Consider the following 23,855-nt stretch of genomic DNA (forward strand, 5'->3'; position numbering starts at 1 on the left):
ATCAGAGTATCTTTGATCTTTTCCTTAAAATTTGTTTGACATCTGCAGAGACTGTTTTTCCTGTTTTCTTTCTTACAGCTGCAAAGTAGCCTTTGACGTTTCATGCAATCTTTAATCTTTCTGGGCAAAGTGCTGTTCCTATAATAACCTATTTAGAAAGTGAAAGTTAAATATGACAGAGAACTTCACAGAAAAACAATTATGCTATGTAGTTTATTTTTCCTTTCCTTCCTTCCCAGTCATTTATCCTCCTTTACCATATTAGCAAAATTAGTGTTCACCTTCTGTGACGTTGTCCTTGAAAGGAACACTGTTAATTGTGCCACAAAAGGCCTGTCCCACATCCACCCTTCATATAGACCAAATCTGCCTGCTTGGAATTCTAATGATACATAATAATAGAATTTAAATTAGAAAAACTAAGGTCATTAAAAAGATATCCGCAAGTGATTTTTTTTTTTTTTTAATGGAAGAGTCTCCTTTATATTTATTTATAACCTTTTTAGAAAAAATGCACATTGTATTATTCAATTTATTATTGATGAAATGACTGTTATGGAAAGCCTCAGAGTAACCTCAATGCATGCCTAAGGACTTTATTAGTAGAAAAGCTATTTTAAGCATACACAATGTGTTTTTTAACTTTCTACCATCTTTGACCTCACGTTTTTGAGGTATTTAAATTTCCTGAAATACATTCTGTATGCTTAAGAAATCTGTATTAAATTGTGGATGTGCTCAGTTTGACTAACAGAAAATAAAGTCATCAAGGAAATAAGAAGTACTGGTTTTATGTGGATATAACTGCATTAACGTTTTAACTTGGATCAGAAATGCACTTCTGAAGTGAATCCGCCCATTGCCACTTCGGATGCTCTGCTTCCATCAGTGAGCAATCCCTGAGGATTCAAGCGTTAAACAGAAACAAAATAGGAAGATGCAAAACTGCTGATTGAAATTCAGTCTTCATAGTCAGAGGAGATCTAGTCAGAAATACTCCTTTGCCCTCCTGTATGTATGTTTAAGGTACTCTGCACCAACTGTTTCAAATCTGCTGCTATTTCACTAGTGCCAATATCGTCGTAGTCTTTGGACCTTCTGCAGTGAATTCAAATTCTGAGCTCATGAAAAAAATAAGCTACTTTGTCAGATGAGTTGGACTGTGCATTCTTTGCCAGCAACTTTCAGTCAGGATCTATTCTGATCTGACAAACAAGCCTGTGTTACATTTTTTTAATGTTGGAAAATGATGAACCCACTAAGTGAAATGAGTAAATTGAGTAAAATAAATAAATAAAGTTAAAAACCAAAACAAAACATTGTAGTTCAAATAGTAGTTCAAGTTTTCAAGTGACGCAAGCATTTTGTGTGGATTTGATACCAGTTGCAATATGTGATTGTTAGACCTGTGAAAAGAAATTATGAAGAAATACAAATTTGAGTGAGAAGACAAAGGTAGTGAGATTCTTTTCATGGAAATGCACTCATAAAAATCTGACATGACCCTAATTGTTCAGTCACTGAACCAATTTAAGCTGTATTAATCTGTATTCATATTTAAAGGTCTTTGAGCTCAGCTTTCAAAGACTAAAAGTATAAACAAGTTACTTGTTCCATATTTCAGCTCTTAGTACTTTCAGAATATTGACTCCTTTAGCATAGTTGACATACATGTAAAGCTCATACAAAGCTGACCATAAGCTATTTTCCTGATTTTTGGCTTCCCTAGTTGTTCATTGGTTTTGCTTTATTTTCAAAAGCATGTCCATTGTTGCAGACAACAGGCATGCTCATGTTGCTGGTAGCTCGTGTTTCTCAGGCCAGCAAGGCTGAGCTGGAAGAATTCAAGAAGTTTGCTGACTAGTCTCAATTTTCAGGCCAGTCTTCTTAGGCCTGCTGAGGAAGGCAGAGGAGAAGCAAAGAGACTCAATAAAGAGATTTCTAGGTTTATCCCAAAGTAGTGCTGACACTCAATTAGGAATTCTGATCTTGTGACATGAAAAAATTAAGTTGGTGAGGAGGAAAACAATTGCAATAATTGGCGTTGCTTATTGGGAAGATCATCTTGTATTTGCTTGACCTGAGGACACCTCTCTAGGAGCAGAACTTTCAGCTGAAAGAAGCAGGCCAGAGAAGCATACAGTTCAGCTATCACAATTTTGTGTAGTGTAGGTTTGTAGCTCCAAAGAGGATCAGTGTGAATTATCTGGATGTTACCCACACACCTGGCCAGGCTTGTAGACATGCCAAGAAGGACCATGTGGTTATGGTCTTTGTGGGCTGAGTTTTGGCCCAGAGATGTAATTCTCATGAATATAACTAATGTCTGATATATGCACTTTTAAATGTTAAAATGTATCTTTTATTTTCTTAAGGAAATTAAATACACAGTGAAAAGTGGGGATTTATTGTACGTAATGTCATAGAAAAATGTTGTATTTGTTGCATAAGCATGAAATGATTTTTTTGCCAGTTCTTCACTATTATATGATCATGCAGAAGGTTTGTGATTCATATGACAGGATTTTTTTTTTTTTTTTTTTTTAGTGTAATAGGAGAATTTAGGCAGATTATTAGCAGGTACTTTAGTTTAATCCTGGAATCTGAAGAATAGTCTGCAGCTATTGATATTTGATAAATTCAATATATTAGTATTAGAGATGCTTTTGAATTATGTTCCTATTTCCTTAGAATTTAGAGGTGTTACAAGATTTCATTTTAAAGGTTTTAACAAGGACTGCAGCAGTTCTGACAGGTAATAAAAGGAACCCATCTTCCATAATGGTGGCTTGTACTTCTGAAAGTATTGCATCCTAACGAGAATGGGAAAAAGGGGAGTGATTTTCTCTTTGTGCAAACAAGCTGGTAAACCACATTTAAATATAATTTCAGGTACCTTGAAAACTTTAAAAAGTTGGAGGAACTTTTTATTTACAATAATCTTTTTAAAATGTTGTAATAGCGGAGGCACATTAGACTGCTTAAACAAAGAGTAAGAAAGATTGTTTTATATTCAGATATTTTGTGACAAAAGACTTATGTAGCTTTTCTGCATGTTGGTGGCATTTCTGGTTCCACCTTATCTTCATGGTAAACCTTTCCATTATAAGTTTTAGAACGAAAGTGGACAATAACATTATTAAAGGGTGTAAGCATTCATGTTCAAATCTGGAACAAAAAGTGTGTTTTTATCAAGTATATGACTTCTATTGTAGCAAACAAAATGTCATTTTTGAACAATCTCTTTAAGAAAAAAAATCTTTCCTAGAAATATTAAATGGGCACCCTGGCTGCATGTGCACTACTAGTTTTGTATGTTCACATAAAAAAAGAGTGCTGTAGTGCTGTGTGGGCTGCAAATTGAACAAAAGCAGTACTGAAACACAACTGAAAACAGAAAATAAAACATTCTGAAAGTAGTAAAAGAACTAAAAGTTATGAAGGAGATGGAAATAAGCCATTCTTACTATAATGGTTTTACTCAGATGGGCAGCCAAGCTTCACCACAACTGCTCAAAAGGAAAGGGGGAGAAGATATCATGGAAAGGGCTCAAGGACTGAGATAAGGACAGAGAGAGATCACTGAACAGGTATTGTCACATGAAAAAAAGACTCAACATAGAGAGATTAATTAAATTTATTACCTATTATTAACAAGCTAGAGCAGTGAGAAACAACCACCCCCCAAAAAAAACAACAAACCAAAAACACCTTCCCCCATCCACCCTCTTCCACCTCCTCCCCCAAAGCAGCGCAGGGGAACAGGGAATGAGGGCTGTGGTCAGTCCCTGACGCTTCGTCTCCACCGCTCCTTCTCATTCACTCTCTGCCCCTGCCCCCCACGGGGTCCCTCCCAGGGATGCCGTCCTTCCCCAACTGAGCCTGCGGGGGCTGCCCACAGGCAGCAGCTCTTCAAGCACTGCTCCCACACGGCTCCGTCCCACGGGGTCCGTCCGTCCATCCATCCCCCAGGAGCAAACTGCTCCAGCACGGGTCCCCCACGGGTGGGTGGCAGCTCCCCCCAGACCCCCTGCTCCTGCGTGGGCTCCTCTCCACGGGCTGCAGCTCTGGCCCGGGGCCTGCTCCTGCGGGGGCTCTCCATGGGCCGCAGCCTCCTCCAGGCCACATCCACCTGCTCCACCGGGGGCTCCTCCACCCATGGGGGGGCTGCAGCGTGGAGATCTGCTCCATGTGGGACCCATGGGCTGCAGGGGGACAGCCTGCTCCACCAGGGGCCTCTCCCTGCACAGCCCGCAGGGGAACTGCTGCTGCCTGCCTGCAGCACCTCCTGCTGCACTCACCTGGGGGCTGCAGGGCTCTTTCTCATTTTCTCACTCCTCTCTAAGCTACTATTGTGCAGCAGTTGTGGTGTTTTGCTTGTTAGTTATTTTCCACCCTTAAATTTGCTCTCCCAGAGGCGCACCCAGCATTGCTCACTGGCTTGGCTCTGGCCAGCAGCAGGTCCCTTTGGAGCAGCTGAAACTGGCCCTTAGCCAACATGAGGCAGCTTCTGGGCTCTTCTCACGGAAGCCACCCCTGCAGGCCCCTGCTACCAAAACCTTGCCATGTAAACCTACTACACCACTACATAAGAAAAAAAAAAAAAAAAAAGGAGGGAAAAACGTATGCCATGGAAGATTTTTGAGTAGTGCTTTTTTTTTTTGATGAAAAATGAAAACTAGGAGGATAAGCTACTTAAATGAACGCATCGTTCAGTGAAGGTTATTTGGATTTACCGGTTTCTATTTCTACATTTTCTATATGCATGTGAAAATCAGAGTACTGACTGCATTCCATGGTATTCTGGGTGTAAGTGGAACACTTTCAAAAACAGGGGCTTTAAACTGTGACTTTTGAAAGTCTTCATCAGAAGCTTTATAATCAGTCATTGATAGAGCACTATACTAAAATTCGATTAGAATTTGGTAGGATTGCAATAATGAAACTGCTTTTTATGCTTAAGTAATAATGTGATTTTTTTATGGGTTCTGACAGTTTCCATGGATTTGTAACTTAAGTATTGTATTAACTATTTTCGTGAGTTGCAAGCTTACAGTAAGCCTCTAATTGTATTCTTCATGTTGGTTTTGCTAGTGCCATCAGTATGATTTTAATACAAGTAGTTTTTTGAGTTTACAATACTTTTGTAGGCTATGAAAGGCTCAAAAACCAGCATGGATTAAGAACAGGAGTGTGAGTGTGTGCTCTTAAATAGGATTTGTAGTATTAAAGTTCTGTACAGTGAGTTACTGTGAAGAAGCTTGTGATTGCCTCCACCAGTTTAAGTGAAACAAGATGTTAAAAGGGAGTGAAATGATGTGGAGAGAAACCAGGGACAGTATTGTTTATCAGTGACTTAAAAGCCAAATCTGTTGTAGATTAAAATAATCATGGGATTGACTGTCGCATTTTTACAATGATACTACAGCAGAAATCCATACAGCATTTTCCCTCTCTCCATAGAAAGGTAGTTGGTGTGTTGCCTTTATACATATTTTAGCATTGCTGACTTGCAGCATAAGGTCTACTTTGACCACATTGTGGGAGAAAGAATGGACATTATTCCTTAGAGTTCCAAAACAGCTTTTAATTTGGAAGATCAAAAGGATGGCCAAGAATTTTTTTGCATTCTGATAATGAAAAATTCATTAATAAGGGCAACTTCTTTCCATCAATCAGTTGAAGATGTGCATATTATGCAAACTAGAATTTTGATTTTGCTTTCCTTTTATAACATGACCAGAATATACCAGGAGGCATACAGGATTGTTGGCAAAGGCTGTACAAAGGAATATAATGTGGCTTCTGATTCCATTTTTTACAGGCTATTTTGTCATTTGTCATTTGTTTTTCTGATCTCCTCTTTTTCTGGAAGAGATGATGTCATCTTGGTATTAGACATTGTGTAGGTATTTAATAAAGAAAAAAAGTAGTTTAGCTACAAATTTTAGATGTAGTTTTGTGAGTTAGGGTTTGTTATTGCAAATTGGGAATGTAATTTGTTACAGGATTTTATCAGTAAGTAAAAATGCTTGGATAGCTACCATGTGTGCAACACCAAAATCTGCCAGGTTCTTAAGCAAGCTTCCATGTTATTTTTCTGTTTGGTCAGACAAAGAGTGCTGAACAGTTGCTTTTCTTTTCATAAGAGCTGTTAATTTTTTTTTTTTATGGTAAGTGAGTGCTTAGACTGACATTAAAATTGAATAATTTTGATCTTAAAATGCTTACAACCTGCCTACATGAGTTTATAGATTTGTGTGAAGCTTCATGTGATTTCAGCAAATCATGTGTCTGTTACAGTACGTATCTCCTCTGGAATTTGTAGTGGTTTACATACATGAATCTTCACAGATTATCTCAAAAGCACCTAACATTTGCACCTGCATATATTGGAAAAATAAGATAATGATATTGTCTTGGCTTGCAAACTAAAATGGTAATGTAAGTTTGACCAGCAGTTGCAGTATATTTATTGCAAACAAATTGTGATAAAGCAAGTATGCTTCCTCTCAGGAAAACCATTCTAACAGGAAAAGTCCTGCAGTGCTTTGAAGCCAACACATGTTCATATGGAATGGTAGGAATGGTGCATGTGGTTCATGGATACCCATCAAAGTCCTTCACAAGGAACTTGCATGGAAACAATGACATCACAGCACACTTTCTTTTCTTGTGGGTTTTCTGGGCAGAGATTATTAAAGAATAGGTGGCTGTTCTTTCTGTAGCTGCAAGCTTTACTGCACCTACACCTTCCATGGTGTTGCTGGCAAATATATACCTTCATATTTAAAGAGGTGTAAATATATATACCTTTGTATATGACATGCAGACTGTCATCTTTATTCACTTATATGAAAGGAAAATTCATGAATATGTAGTTTACACTTCTGTGTGTGTGTGACTGTGTGTAGAAGTGCAGTAGCCTTAACACTTAGGTTTTTCACTATGCTTAAAATAGATAACTAGTAAATTACATCATGTGCAAGCCACCAGAAATAAATACGTACAATGCTTACTAATAAAATAAGCATTGTGGCAATCAAGATATATTTAGCAGTGTATGAGAAGATTGGAAAAGATGTTTTGTCTGTGTGTACCATACAAGTCTATATTAAAAGTCATTTTTTTCTATAAAGGCAGCCTAATTTTATGTTAAAAATGTTGAGTGCAAGTAGGTCAAGCTAATGCTGAGTGTCAAAGAGGAGCAGTGGCTTCTGTCTTTTAGCATTCCAAACATAAAACAGGCTTGTGTAACTACAAAAATGATCATAAAAACCATTGATTCTGTATTGACCTGTCACAGCTGTAATTTTGTATTCATTTTTAACGATCCATCTAGTTAAGGGCTTCATTTTCAAACAAAGCTTCAAAGAACAGATTGATTCCTTTATATGTTAGTTGTAGGTGTGTATTTGTCTTATTTATTTTATTAAGAAACGACAATCAGATAATATGAATTGAAAGACTTTGTAGTTAAAGAACAGAAGTTAAAGTTCAAGAGAGTGAGTTAAAGACCCTTCTCTAGTGCCATGTGGCATTGGGCAGGTGATTTCTGGTAGAAGAGTTCCTTGAGCTGGATTCCTACCTACATTATATTGAAGCATATTTACGTAAAATACTTAAGGAATCATACACCAAAAGCTCTGGAAGCACAAAAATTTATTGTTATCACAACTATACTGAGTATGGTATGTATATGCTAGCATTAATGGTATGTGAGAATAGTAGTATCTTCTTAGAGAACAATACCTACCTGATAAAAATGCAACATGCTTTAGTTAAACTATGGACATTTCTGTAATGTTGTTTGACTTTGGGTTCAAAGCTATCATGTATCTGTCTTGGAATGCAGGCAGAATTTACTAATATTCACACCGGCAAAGTCATACAAATTAAGGCTGCAGTTTCATGTTGCAGCTGTGTAAAGTGAACAACTTGCTGCTGCCAAAAAGGTGTCTATGTGTGTGTGATAAGAAGGTGATCTTGCTCCCTTTTCCTTTCTTTGTGGCTTTGCCTTTTTCCTGCTCTTTCCCAATTGCAAATTAAACTAATATACCTGTTTGTTTGAAATTTTACCAGGTCAACTCTTTTGCATTTTAATAATTTTAATGTGTTACCTGAAGATTATGAACGCCAGTGAAAGAGGAGCATATGTGGCTAGGAAGGGATAGGTTGGAGAATGTTAAGCTTTTGTCTGAACAAAATAGGAATTTGGCAGAAACTCTAATTGGGGACCTGAAGCTCTTTCGTAGGTATACCGAAGTGCATACTAACCACTACAATTTAGAAATTATTCTGGAAGGATTGTTGGGTGTTTAAAGGTTCAGTCTAGCAGGGAGTATACCTTAGTGTGTGGATGTTGCCAAAATAAGTGAAACGTTTTGTCTCTTGTGGAAAAGAAACTATCTAACTGGAAACAGCTGAAGTTTGAAGTGAGGATGAAGCCAAATATATCTAAGTATTTTACATATAATGGACATTTTACGTATACTTGGACATTTTTAGACACATCCGTAGTCTACCAATCCCATGAAAAAAGTGCATGAACTATGAAAAGGTCATGCAGTTTTCATAGGGGTTGAGGGATGAGGCAAAGAAATAAAAGTATGTGTGTGTTTGTGGAAATATTTTAGCCTAGTTTAACAATTGGAATGTATTTTTGCTTTTATGCATAAAAAGACTCAGTTTTTACATTCCTCTCTTTTCAATCATACAAAATGTTTAAATGAGAAACTGCAATCACAGTTTCTTTTCCTTTGAGTCTACTGAGGAATGGTCCTGTTTTGGAAGGCTACTCCATAAAGGGCAGATAAAATCTGCCTGCATTTGGTAAATATGTGATTTTGAATTCTTCAGTTTAGGAGCCGAAGCTACTATATTGAGTTAAGTGCTCTAAGTTTCCTTAGTGTATTTTAAATACAATGATTTTTAAATAAAATTTACTTTTTTTTTTTTTTTTCCCTACACTTTTGGATTTCACATTCTGTTTATTACTTCTTCCTTCTCAGCTTTTTTTCTCTTTATTTTTCTTTATTTCCTGTACTTTTTCTGAAATACTCTCAGCATCTTTCTAGTCATTTGATAAAGAATAGAGCATAATCTTTGGGAAATACTGTATATTCTTCCAAAAAAAGTATTTTTTTTTCATATTGATTTCTGCAGTCATTTTGTCTATTGATCTTCAAGAAAGAAGGCTCAAGGAAAAACTGTGGAGTTAATTTGAGGTCACTTCTATGTTTTGTATGCTGCATAGTAGCTTTTACAAATCTTAGTTCTATCTTGTCGGTTTATGGCTGTTCAGGATTTGGTTTAGTAAAAAGGTTGAACTTCATAGTGACGGTTTTAATGGTGCTATCAAGTCAGATGAAATAGGTTTAGCTCTGTGGAAAAAAGTTCATATTTTGCATAGATAATGCTAAACAGCTTCTGTAACAATTTTTACAGGTCATGAATCTTTATTCTGAAACAGTTTTAAAGCAGTTGTCAGTGGGGTTTTCAGAACCCCTCTTGTAAAATTCACTTGCTCTTAATGAAAAATCTTTTCCGCTAGCTACCTGTATTTCTGTACTCAATCTGAAGGACTTGAAATACATAGTTTGTGAATCATGAAATTGGTATGCACATCAGATCTACTGCCATTGGTGGTGCAGCAAATCGTAATTCTAAGATCATTTCTCATTTCCACATTGGTAGGTCCGATTCACCCGTACACAACTGTTACTGGCTTTCTTTTTTGTATCTGCTTCAGCGAGTTTTGAGAAGTGATATTTGAATGCCTGCGTCATGAAAAATGATCTGTGATGATGACTTTCTTAGCTGTTAAGAACTTTACTCTAATTAACATTACTACTAAAGGTGAAAGATTGACTTTCCATTTTTATTGTTGTGGAAAAATTGCTCATAGCTGCAGTAATTCTTACTACTGATATTTTCTGTCCCAGTTGGAGGAAGGAGTGGAAATACTACTTTTCAAAATATTTTTCTGAACCCATATTTTATGCTTGCAATATGAACAAACAGGCATAATGCATGTATATGCACTGTGCTCCTGAGCAATATTCCTCTATTTTATGTTTTTCTAGAAGAGTGTTACTGAAGAATTAGTGGAGGTGGGGGAAAGGAGGTTGAGGCTTTTGATAAATGCCCCACGCTCAGTTAAGATACATTCCTAAGTTGGGAAGTCTCCTGCTCTCAGTTCTCATAAAACAATATTTTGTTTTTGGTTGAGTCTTCTCAATGTTCTGAAAAAATAATTTTAGTTGGTGCCATTTATTTCCCCTAAATCAACTACAGTTTCCAATTTCTAGATATTTTTCAACCTTTTTTTGTTTTTGATGCACCTACTGTTAAGATGAAAAGCAGGAGCAAAGTTTGTGGTAGATCGTATTTATTAGTATGACAGTACCTAGGTTTATAGTTTCAATATGATCTGAACTAGCAAGGGGAAATATTGATACAAAGTACATGAGATGAGTAAATAACATTGATGATAAAACAGAATTCTTTGAAAGTGTTCATCCTGTGAGAGAACCTGATCAGAATTCACTGACTCTTTCCTCTTACAAATCTTGCTTTGTAGTCTGCTAGGTAAGACTCTTGCTTTTCTCTGATGGTGCTCTGAAATAGAATACAAAAATAGGTGGCATTTTCTTTCCCCCCTTTCCTGTCTCTTGTTGAAATGCTAAGTGTATACAAGTGTATAAGCTGTTGCTTTTAAATTTATATCTAGTTTGCAAAATGTCTGTTTCTAAAATGTTGAGTACTTAATTGCCTCTCTGCTAGTTGTAAATTTGAAAAAGCACCATGTTACACTTCTTCGTGTTTGAAATTGTTACCAACAATTTGTAGAAAAATGTTAGGGGAATTTTGTTTTACATTTTATTGAAAGCTGTTATAATTTGATATAACTAATTTGTTACTAACTTCTTCCTGACATATTAATTCATGTTTTCTTTGATCTGTTTTTTGTCAATAAATGAAGATAGGTAGAAGGAAAACCTCATCTCAGACTTGAGCTTACTTATTTGTCAGAAATTAGGGTAATACTAATAACAGTTCAGCTGCATAGTTCAGAATAGGAAATACGAGATTTCATCTTGTACAGAGACCATCAGCTGTTCTTACTGTGGCCTCAGTGACCTAGCACACAGCTCCAACACCTGCATCTCTCCTGAAGAAAGGAATGATGTCTAATTGATTCCTTGATGATTATTCAAGGGATGAAACTTACCATCATAAATGGAACCATGAAACTTACCAACATTCTTAGTGGAATACTTTCTTCTTCAAATGCAAAGAAGAATTTATAGTTAATTTCAAAGGTTTTTGTTTGTTCATTTGTTTTTGTAGTTGAAGAATGTATTTCTGAAATTACTGTTTTTACTGTCTTTTTGTGGGGACAAAACAAGCTGTCAAACAAGACAACTTGTTTGACAGCTAGCTCAGTAGGAGCATTGAGAGGAGCCCTTTCCTGGCCCACAGCACCACGCCTTGATGGTGGTTCAGCTGAGGGCTGCCTTTCCCTCTGGTGACCTTGGGGTGAGGCTCCCGGGCAGGGCTGTGGGGAGGCCTCAGCCAGGGCTGGACCCCATCCGTGGGAGCCGCTTGCAGTGAGGCCTGACTGCTCAGACCCCTCACAGCCCTGCCCGTGCCTGGCCACACACCCCGTTATCTGTGACAGGGCCCTGACCCGCAGGGCAAGGCTGGGACTGACTCTGCCGCTGCCTTGTCATGGTGAGCCTGCCCAGTGCTCCTGGGGCTGTCTGACCCAGGATGACGGCCAGGCAGCATAACCAGACTGACCCACAGGCTGACTTCCCAGCTTGACCTTGGACCTGCTGTATCACCACAGACTTGGCTGACCCGATCAGCCTGATCCTACTTATGTGGGCCAAGGAACAAAGAACCGCTTTGCCTGATTGGAAACAACCATGTGTCTTCAAGAAGGAAGCAGGGAAATAAATAGGATCACAACCCTGGTCTTCAGGAGGGCAAACTTCGGCATCTTCAGGGACCTACGTGCAGGAATCCCGTGGGTTATGGTCCTGGAAGAAAGGGGGTCCAGGAGAGCTGGTCAATATTCAAGCATCACTTCCTCCAAGCTCAAGATCAAGGTGTCTTCATGAGTAAGAAGGCAAGCAAAGGGGGCAGGAGACCTGCATGGATGACCAAGGAGCTCCTGGCAAAACTCAAACAGAAGAACTGGTATACAGCTGTGGAAAAAGGGACCAGCCATTTGGGAGGAATAGAGGAACATTGTCTGAGTATGCAGGGATGTGATGAGGAAGGCCAAGCCCCATTTGGAATTAAATCTGGTGAGATGCCAAGGACAACAAGAAGGGCTTCTTCAAATGTATAAGTAGCAAAAGGAAGATTAGGGAAAATGTGGGCCCACTGCTGAATGGGTCAGGTGTCCTGGTAACAAAGGATTCAGAGAAGGCAGAGTTACCGAATGCCTTCCATACTTTATCTTCACTGCTAAAACCAGCCCTCAGGAATCTCAGATCATAGAGACAAGAAAGGAGGTCTGGAGAAAGGAGAATTTTCCTGTGGTTGATGAGGATTGGGTTAGAGTTCATTTAGGCATCTTGATACCCACAAATCCATGGGCCTAGGTGGTATGCACCCACGAGTGCTGAGGGAGCTGGTGGATGTTATTGCTAGGCCACCCTCCATCATCTCTGAAAGGTCGTGAAAAGCAGGAGAGACGCCTAAGGTCTGGAGAAAAGCCAGTGTCACACCAGTCTTCAAAAAGAGCAAGAAGGAGGACTGAGGAAACTACAGGCCAGTCAGCCTCAACTGGAAAAACCCTGGAAAGGTGATGGAACAGCTCATCCTGGAGGTCATCTCCAAGCACATGGAGGCTAAGAAGGTGATCAGGAGTAGTCAGCAAGGACTCACCAAGGGGAAATCATGCTTAACCGATCTGGTAGCCTTCTATGATGTGATGACTGTCTGTGGATGTTGTCCACCTTGACTTTAGCAAGATTTTTGATGCTGTCTCCCATAACATCCTTATTGTCAAGCTCAGTAAGTATGGGATAGATGAGTGGACAGTGAGGTGGACAGAGAACTGGCTGGATGGCAGAGCTCAGAGGGTTGTGCTCAGTGGTGCAAAATCTAGTTGGAGGCCTTGTTCAACTTATTCATCAATGACCTGGATGATGGAATAGAGCATGCCCTCAGCAAGCCTGTGGATGACACAAACCGGGGAGGACTGTCTGGTACACCTCTGTGCTTCCCTTCAGAGGGACCTGGGCAGGCTGGAGGGCTGGGCAAAAAGGAACCCCATGAAGTTCAACAAAAGTAAGTGCAGGGTCCTGCACCTTGGGAGGAATAACCCCAAGCGCCAGTACAGGCTGGGGGCTTATCTGCTGGAGAGGACTAGAGAAGGACCTGGGAGTTGTGGTGAACAGCAGGTTAACTATGAGCCAGCATTGTGCACTTGTGCTCTAGGTGATCCTGCTTGGCAGGGGGGCTGGACTAGACGATCTCCAGAGGTCCCTTTCAACCTCAGCAGTTCTGTGATTCTGTAAAAGAATGTACTAACCAGAGCAGTCTCTGTATCATCCTTGCTCATCTTTCATTTTACACTCAAGAAGTTTCCACCTGGAGGTGGTTCCTTCCTATCCATTAGGTGTCTTGGCATTTCCCCAGTATTCTTCCAAATGATATCTCAAAATCCTGCTTTTGCCAAGTAGCTCCTTATATGTCATAAAGGCTTATCTCCAAAAAGGCAATGAAGTATTTATCTGAGCCAAGCCAAGTCAGTTAAAATCCTTGGTCATGAAGTATGACATTCCTGTAATTTAGTTTCTGCTCCTTTCATATTTATCTTGAAATGATAATGGTAGTTTTGGACACCAGGGGACATAAATAAAATGTAATAGGATAAAGTGTCTGGGGTTCTTAAATAACCCCATTTGGAAATAAGGTATATCATTCATATAATAAGCAGGTATGTCCAAGCACTAATTTCTGTAATAGATTTGTCTGAATTGCTTTCAAATTCTGTGGTCCAAAATTAGTAATAAAAGAGCCTGAACGAGCACTAGGTAAAGAGTGATTTATAGTTGCATTGCAAGAGGAGGGTTACATCATAAACAGATTCCTTTTGCAGGTGTTGTGGTTTAGCCCAGCAGGCAGCTCAGCACTGTACAGCCATGTGCTCATTCCCAGCACAGTGTGATGGGGAATAGGATTAGGGGTAAATAAAGTAATGACAGTTTAATAGGAAAGAAAGGGAGGGGAGAACAGGAAAAAGAAAAAAAAAATTAAAAATTAAAAAGGGAAAAAAAAAAGAAGTAGAAGAAAACATTACACGAAGGTGATGCACAATGCAATTGCTCACCACCCACTGAATGATGCCCAGCCAGTCCCCCAGGCAACAGCACCCCTCCCAGCCAACTCAGCCCATATTAATTATTCAGCATGACACCACATAGGATGGGCTAGTCTGGGCCAGCTGTCCTGCCTGTGTCCCTCCCAGCTCCCGGTGCACCCCCAGCCTCCTTGCTGGTGGGGCAGCACCAGAAGCTGAGATGTCCTTAATTGGTGTAAGCACTACTCTGCAACAACTAAAATATTGTTGTGTTATCAACTTTATTTTCATCCAAACTCCAAAACACAGCACCATATCATCTACTAGGAGGAAAATCAATGATATTCCAGCCAAAACCAGGACAGCAGAGAATTGTAATGGCATTAACAATCTCAAGAGCTCTGACCTTCTCTTTCATTGATTAGCTTATGACTAGATATGAAAATCTATTGAATTTGCTCTATTTAATTTAGAAACAACTCTGTTAAAATGAGAATTTTTATGACTCAGACTGACGGGCATTAGTGTCTGTTTATCCATACCTACGTTAAAGGTTGTGTTTTATTTCACGTTTTGCTGTCCATTTCTTTTGTATCTCTCAGTGTCTTCTGTGAGTAATCTGAGAGTATTAACAACTGGAGAAATACTGTCTATCATAACCAGAAATAGGCACTTGCCCAAAATCATGAATTTTATGATCAGATAGGAAAAAAAGACAGCCTTATTTGCTAACTTTTGTTTATGTTATGCTGATCAATTGCTTTGTGTGCTTCATTGATGTATTTAATTGTTGGTAGCTTCCCAAAAATATTGGATATGTCATATTCAGCTCAGCACAGGTTGAACAGAGTTAGTGAGACTACGTACTTGCAGTAGAAATACAGTTTTGTCCTTGTTGCTGTCCACCTTGCAGTGCTGTAGGTTATTAAAGATGATTATCTGAGTCAGTTGCACAGTTTCAAAACAGTGTTTGAATGGCTCTTTAACATACTGCTAATTAGATATCTTTTTTCTTCTAATGCCAGATTTATACACTAGATAGCATCTCTTAGTTTCTTTTCAGCTATCTGCTGAAGAAACTGCCTTGGTGCTGGTCAGTAGAATAAACAGAGGTTAAATCACTCTGCAAGTGCTGTAAGGTGCTAGATGAAACTATAATGCATGTGAAGCTTCAGACTTGTTTAGTTTAATATGGCTACATTAAATGTTTTCTTCAACTTGACTAGTGCTGTGTGACAGAGGGACCCTCTATGGTTTAAGATTTGAATTCACAGATGGACTTAAGGACCAGTCCTACATTAAGTTTCTAGCCTGCCTTCTCAAGGTATGAGGTGCATACCTTAGCAGTAAATTTCAAATTTAGGAGGAAATTACAAACATTGCTAGGGCTTGGACATATCTCTGCATAGGTTTTACAGGGCTAAGTGCATCCTGGAGCACCTGAATTTCTTCTAGCCTTTCAAGAAATACTCTCAGGTTAATGAGTTTGCTTTTTAAGTAGAGGAGTACAATTTAGTAGTGTGGTTGTCATCTTTTTATCTAGAAGCCCAGTTCTAAGATTCACACAAGGTGAAGGCTATATAGGCTATATAAAAAGACAGGCAAAGCAGGGGAGGAGAGTTATATTTTGGTATTTCCTCAAGAAAATAATTATTGTTTTCACAGTCTTTGAGGTGTTTTTGTAGTCTTTAAGGCTTTCACTGAACCTGAGAGAGAGAAACCAGGAGGGAGGACCAACAGAAAAGCTTTTGACTGAGGGGAGTTGACTTAGATACGAGCTCTGGGTTACAGTTACTGTCCTATTAATTGTGTTACAGTATGTGTCTTCTGCTAATCTCTCCTGGATCATCTGGAAAGTGTTACTGGTGTCAGAATCCATTATATTTATACAGAAGTTAAAAGACTAAATGAATGATGATCGCAGTCAGAGGGAGTGTGATATGCCAAGGACAGCATCATTTTCTTTAGCTATCTGCTTTTGAAGTTGGTGCAGATGGTGCCTAATGAGTATTAAAAGAGCAGTTTTGAAGAGATTTCAACTAGAAGCAGAAAGGAGTGAGTGTCTCCTGGAGCTGTACCTGCTGCCTTTTCAGTCTGATGGCTCAGCCAACTAGTCACAGGAATGGCATACATACCACGTCTCTATAATCTAAGACAGTTTGTTTATCTACAAAAGCAATTCAAGATTTTTGTTCATATAATGCTTTAATAAGAAGGAAACTTACAAATCTATCTATGGTCGAGGTGAATATTCACTTGTCAATACCTTGTGAAACTGAGACTAGCAAGGCAGCACAATTGGCTTATGCTCATGGATATGTTTATTTTTTTCTAATCCAAAATCAGGAGCCTTAGTAGTGAAGCTGATCAAACTTAGTGTGATCCTTGAATTGTGAAAAATTTGACAGAACTAAGATACTCAATGTAATTAATACTTTATACTGGTATGACAAAAACTTAAGGTTTTCATAAAAAGAGAGATACAGATAGCAATTAATGTACTGCTATAATTATAACAATTCCTTTGACAGATCATCTGATTACAGTTTATGGTACCATATTGTTTAATTATTTCTCTGAAGGATTATGTATCAGATTTTTTCTTCATAAACAGCCATCTGAAGTGTCATGTCAATATTCAAAAAGCCATACACTACATAGAGTCTTAGAAATTAAGAGGTTAAAAATTCTATTATTATTTATTTTCATAACTTTTTGGCCTTAACAGTACTTATTTCAATGTTAAAAACCCTTATGTTAATACTTCTAAGTAGTAGTTTATATATATATATGTATATATACTTTTTTTTTTTCTTTAGAACTTTATTTTCAAATTGTTTTCTTAAATTTGAGCATTTCTTGTGAAGGACAGCGTGTAATTTGATGGCCCTTCCTACATTTATAGTATAACAGCTACTGAAAGAAGCATCCCATCAGCAAAAAATAAATAATCTAGAATATTTAACGGGCTTCAGTGAATAGAACATTTCTATTTTTAGCAAAATCAAATGGAGATGAAGGAAAAAGTCATTACTGGTGTCTGGTCAGTGAGGCAATAGTTTTAATCAAGAATGTTGTCTGCAGGAGAAAAATCAAGTGATCATTGTTGGAGAATTTTCTTTCAAGTCTCCCAATGCCCCTCCGTGGAAAAGGGAATGGCAGCGCATGGATCCCACCATGTATTCATGGTGTTATGGTACAGGGCTTCATGCCTTCAGGGCTGATGGGAGTAGTATGCAGGAAGTTGGGCTGACTAGAGACATTTAGAGAGATCCTAGAGAGTGCAGTGAACATGGCTTACACGAGCAATGATCAGCATAATTCTGTGATATAACTATCATAGAAATCATAATAATACTTTACCCCCTTCCTTTTTTTTTTTTTTTTTTCCTCCTCCTGCTGAGTTCATGACAGTGGAGAAAAAGTGTGGAGAAAGTTAATGAGTGCATTGTGCAGTATAATCCTTCTTTGCTCCTTCCATTCTATCAGTTACCTGGAACATTTCTGGACTACCTGCTGAACAGTTTCCTTGCAAAAAGAGCAAGAAATAAGACTTCAGATTCATTATGAGTTGACGTCAGATTTTATTGGCTGCATAGGTCAAAGGAAGTAGTGCTTATTCACTGTGATGCCCGTGGAGAAAGTGTTGTAAAAGATTTAGCCTTCGATCTGAAAGGGGAGAAGAATTTTTAGAGTTTAAATAACAACAACGACCAAAAAAAAACCAACCAAACAACAACAAAAACAAAACACACAAAATCCTTCATCTTCGTTTAAGATTAACTTAAGCTATTTGCTCCAAAAAGGTCATTCATAATGCTCTGTATGCAGGTTACGCTCAAAGTTCTGTACTAGCTACTTAGGATTCAGCCATGGTAGGAGATAAGTTTATATGTTTTCTTTTGTGTCTTTTTTTTCCTAGGATATTAGAATTTTGTTATGGTTTTGTGTCTCACTGATAAATAACAATAATAAACCACATTCAATGTTTCATTTTAAATTTGAAAATGTGATAAAGGTAGTGATGACTGTTGCAATGCCTGCTGTTAGGATAGTCTTTGGGAGAAAAACAAAATTTATGTAATATCTGGTTCCAGCTTGGTAATATGGTTTAACCTAGCATATTAATTACAAACAAGTTGCTTCCATAAGAAGAGTGAATTCCATGCATTAAAGTCTAATTACATACAGTAGCGCTTTCAATGTTTTTGAATCACAGGCTGTATGGGGTATAGGTGGCAAGGCTTTGGTAGCAGGGGGCTACAGGGGTGGCTTCTGTGGGCAGAGCCCAGCACATGTCAGATCAGAGCCAGCTCCAGCTGCTCCAGAAGGGACCTGCTGCTGGCCAGAGCTGAGCCAGGGAATGATGCTGGGTGGGCCTCTGGAAGAGCAGAGGTAAGAAAGGGGAAAAAATGCTATGGAACAGCAGCTGGGAGAGCAAGGAGTAAAACATCCCTGCAGACCCCATGTGAGTGCAGCAGGAGGGCAGGAGGTGCTGCAGGCAGGCAGCAGCAGTTCCCCTGCGGGCTGTGCAGGGAGAGGCCCCTGGTGGAGCAGGCTGTCCCCCTGCAGCCCATGGGTCCCACATGGAGCAGATCTCCACGCTGCAGCCCCCCCATGGGTGGAGGAGCCCCCGGTGGAGCAGGTGGATGTGGCCTGGAGGAGGCTGCGGCCCATGGAGAGCCCCCGCAGGAGCGGGCCCCGGGCCGGAGCTGCAGCCCGTGGAGAGGAACCCCCGCAGGAGCAGGGGGTCTGGGGGGAGCTGCCACCCACCCGTGGGGGACCCGTGCTGGAGCAGCTTGCTCCTGGGGGATGGATGGACGGACCCTGTGGGACGGAGCCGTGTGGGAGCAGTGCTTGAAGAGCTGCTGCCTGTGGGCAGCCCCCACAGGCTCAGTTGGGGAAGGACGGCATCCCTGGGAGGGACCCCATGGGGAGCAGGGGCAGGGAGGGACCATGAGGGAGCGGTGGAGACGAAGTGTCAGGGACTGACCACAGCTTCCTTTTGCCTGTGGTGTTCAGGGGAAGGAGGTAGAATAGCATAGATGAAGGAAGGTGTTTTTATTTTTCTGGGGGGAAAAGGGGGTTGTTTCTCACTGCTCTAGCTTGTTAGTAATAAATCTCATTAATTACTCTGTGCTGAGTCTTTTTTTGCCGTGACGATAATTGCTGAGTAATCTCCCTGTCCTTATCCCAGACTTCGAGCCCTTTTCATTGTATCTTCTCCCCCTTTCCCTTTGAGGAGGGGGAGTGAATGAGCAGTTGTGGCAGAGCGCAGCTGCCCACCTGAGTAAAACCACCACACAGGGAAGAAACCTGAGGTTAGAAGAAACCTGAGATACTGAGTTCAACCCCACAACTAGGGCTGCATCAGCTATAATTTGGTTTCCTGGCACCATGCCCAGTTTGGTGTTGAATGTCTCTTCAGGTGAAGACTCCAAAATTTCTCTGGGCGATCTGTTCTAGTATTTCACCACCCTTACAGTAAAAACACATTTTCTCATGTTCCGAATGAATTTCCTGTTTCCTAATTTGTGACCATTGCTACTTCTCCTGTTAGCAGGAACCGCAGAGAAGGGTCTTGCTCCCTCTTCTTTCTTCCCTGCCATCAGATATTTTCACACTGATAACTACCTGTTTTGCACCAGGAGGTGTTAGGATCCCAGTAAGAAAGTCACTCAGACTCTTCAAGGTATCATTTAAAATACTGTCGATTAGAGCTAGCACTGTAGGGAAATAGCATAAACTTACATCCTGTTAGACTGGGAGAACTCCAGGTCTTGTAGTGTTTAGTTGGGCTTCCAACCCACGGGCAGCATGCTGGACAGGCCCTCTTCACAGAAGGCTTTCTCCTGTTTCAGTCACTGGAGCTATTATGGGATTATTACTTTTTTTTACGAGTAAATAACTCTGTTCATCATTTCTGTTGTCAAACAGAAAATATGTCCCCATGAGAACTTCTTGGTGCACTGTTGGATAAAGGCAGGGCTGTGCAGGTGGTGTATAGCCAGTATACACCACCAGTACCAATAGCCAGTACCTGGTGGGAACTGTTATAATATGCTGGTTGAGTTGGCCAAGTTTATCCTATGACAAAGGGATGTATGCAGCACAACACAGGCCTGAAGGCCATTCAGTACAAGCAGCACAGGCAGGGCACACTGAGGTTAACATCAGTGATGATCCCTAATCCTGTGACATGCAGTGGTCTTCTGGGCAGGATCACAACAAATATTCCATAGTCCAGAAAACCTGATAATGTCATATATCAGGTATACTGTAAAGCCAGCATGGTTGCATTGGTTTTCTATGAGCTTTAATGAGAATTTATTTACACAGTTGTCATATGCCTGTTCAGATATATGCCTTCTTATTACTAATAAAGACTGCTTAGGATCATATCAGTAATAAGAGAAGTGGTAATAGTGTTTGTGAGGTGGTAAGTAGATGAGATACTAACAGAAATAAAATTGCTGGTCATCAACACTGAGTAGATACTATGACTAGCAATTGTTGTCTTTTCAGATATTGGGCTGTTATGTATCAAACTACCAAAGAAGAATTAAGACCTAACACTTAAGAGATACAAATATGTATCTTGTTAATAAGCAGAAGAATCAGTTGTTTTTTTACTTGCACTGAGGAAAGAAAATTTTTCTTTGATTCTGCAGTAAGTTACTTCGTATTCTAAAATGAAGCTTCACATTTGATCTTGACAGAGGTAAAAACACAGCACTAGATACTGTTTCCAGAGCTTTCATGAGAAAGTGCTTAGGGTTCTATCAGCTCACATACTTTGATGTGGTTACTCTGCAGTGTAATTCAATACTTTGTTGAATAGCAAGTTTTCTAAAACCTGTTTTAGAAACTCATAAATTTTTAACTGCCTGGTGTGTTTTTGATTGATCAGTCATTAGATCAATTTCTACTTGTTGAAATGCATCTTATAGAAAGTATACATTTGTAACGACTGAAAATTCTTTCCTTTTCTTGCCACAGGATAAGAAATGGGTTCTCAATCATGAAGATGTCACACTGGGAGAATTACTGGGCAAAGTAAGTAATCAAGTGAGCTAAATAACATTTTTTAAAGTATATATTAGTCATTAAACCTATATATTTCCTGATTGCCTTATCCTTTAAATTACTGCAATACTCAGTCTTTATACCAATTTTTTTTTTTTTGCTTTACTACACAAGACAGTATTGTGCTTTAAATAAATTTAAATCAGGTGTACTGCTAAGTGTTACATTGTGTCTGTTGAAAAGTTTAGCATACATATTTTTCTTAGTTGGAAGGCTTTTAAGCTTACTATATGTGTGTAAAGTTAGTTTAAATTGTGAAGTCTTATGAAAAAAATGTACAAATATGAAAGGCGTATAAATAAAATATTTGATATAAGATGATGATGTAGTCAATACTTGTTAAAACATATGTTCTTTATGCACCTGTATGTTTTTTTGACTTTTAAGTAGCTTCACAATAGTATATGTATAAATTAATTCTTATGGGGTGTATCACACGTTCTGCTTAGGAGCTTCAAGTCTTTGAAATACTCAAATAAGTCTAGTATCTTACATAATTTTTCAGCACTTTTGCACCTATCAAGAAAATTGCAAGTGACACTTTTGAATACCATGTTCCAAAAGATTTCCCCAAAACTGAAAAATAAGCTTGAATGAGAATCAGATAAATGTAAGCAACAGTTGTCCTATAAGTTTCTTACACACTAAAAGAACTGATAAACTTTTCAAGAAATGTGGAAATAAAATAAAAATAAGTAAATTCTGCTTCTTGGGAAAAAAGTCTTTTTGATAGCTTAAGATGACAAGGATTATTAGCTGCCTGTAGACAGAGCTGTGTTGCTTAAAATGCCATACAGGTACCATGACAGTTTCACATTCTTAAGCAGAAACATACCAAAGGCATAATAATAATAATAATAATAAAAGGATGTTTTTAATCTATTAACATAACTTTGTTTGAAAAAAAAAAAAAATTTGAATTAGTTTTGATGAGTAAAGACAGCCGAAACAATCTGCAAATTGATTCATAAACTGAATTTACATTTATTGCATATTTTTGACAAAGCATTTTAACACTCAATAAAGACAACTCAGTCTTAAAAGTCATTATAATAAGTTATATTATTTAATAAATAAATACAGAATGAGAACTTTCTTGGGACACTATATAAATGTGTAATTCATCCTTTTCTGAAAATACAGAGTCAGACTAGGAAAGGCAAGAATGACAGGATCATTAGCTTCTGTATAAGAAAATACTAAATAAACTGCAGCCATTGACCCTGAAAGTCAGAAATCTGTGAAATTCCAAAATCTTGATTGTCCTGGAGAACAAGACAAGGAAAATGATGAAAGCTTAATGCAAGCAAGGATGCAAACTGGCAAGGTAGAAAGAAGATTTGCCTCACCTCAGCAGTGAATAGTCCTTTTATTTACACAATATTAATTCTATAATATACACAAAATGAAAGTAACATATTATATTAAAAATCAAATTCTTCTAAACAATGCCAGATGAAAAGCATTTTCTAGACATCAGAGGTAGTGTTCTGTCCTTTAGAAGGGTCATAGATCCTATGCCATGCTTGCCAGGTGTTTCTTACTTATTATTAAATAAAATAATACCTGAAGCCAGTGTTTAGGCACCTGAATTTCTTCCCTTGTCAATAGTAATGCATTAGCATTTTTCATCTATGAGTTTCTGCATCTCCCCCCTCCCCTCCCCTTTTTTTTTCTCTACTTTCTTTGGCAATACAGGATTCAAATGCATGGTATAAATATGTCTTTGTCACTGAGGAAAGAAAGCAGATTCCAGCAGATTTTTGCAGTTTGCTGAAGTCGTATGTAGCTCTGTGCACCAGGACACAGGAGGGGAAATTTATGAGATGCAGATTTAAAATGGGGTTTTATTTATTCTTTGGAAAATGGAAAGCTTAACTAAAAGTATGAGGTCTTTGTGGGTCCCCAGTCCATCCTGGTTCTTTTCATTGACACCAGATTTCTATGACACCACAATATCTTCCTTCCTTTAATTTTTGTCCTCATTAATTTTCATTTTGTTTTTGATTAAGTAAAAAAACACATGTAATGGATTTTTGTCTATGAAAGATAAAATAAAAATAACTTACACTGAGAACAAGTTGTTGACGACCTAAAAAATCTGATTATAAAAGAAGCTGATTTCAAAAGTCATGTCCAAATATGGGGTCTTAAGTATAGCAGTCTTGAGCTTAGGTTTTGAAAAAATGTAGATAGTGTAACAGTTTTTGGAGGGGTGTGACGCTTTTTTTTCAATGGTTTTAATTTGCAATCAAAATTTATACTCTGTGTTTTTATTTTTCTTACTTTGCTTATTTAGTTCCTTGAGAATGTATGTGTTTTGAAGTGTTTTTCTGTAGTTTCACAGATTGTCTTTTGGTCTTTTCCAGACTGCAAGTTGAAAAATATTGAAAAATGCAATAGTTTGAAAATGAAAGAGGACAGGAGTAAGAATAAGAATAAGATT

General features: G+C 38.6%; 1 protein-coding gene across 3 annotated transcripts in view; it reads left to right on the plus strand.

Moving 5' to 3' along the window:
- The window catches only part of FER (FER tyrosine kinase), a 184,529-nt gene that overhangs the window by 97,614 nt on the left and 63,060 nt on the right, over nt 1–23,855 (plus strand). For all 3 annotated transcript variants that reach the window (XM_032205776.1, XM_032205778.1, XM_032205777.1), the window contains one exon: nt 21,323–21,379. In XM_032205776.1, coding sequence (XP_032061667.1) covers nt 21,323–21,379 — 57 coding nt within the window. The remainder of the gene's footprint in view (nt 1–21,322; nt 21,380–23,855) is intronic.

The sequence above is a fragment of the Aythya fuligula genome, chromosome Z (assembly GCF_009819795.1).
Source record: "Aythya fuligula isolate bAytFul2 chromosome Z, bAytFul2.pri, whole genome shotgun sequence".
In the NCBI taxonomy this organism is placed as follows: domain Eukaryota; kingdom Metazoa; phylum Chordata; class Aves; order Anseriformes; family Anatidae; genus Aythya; species Aythya fuligula.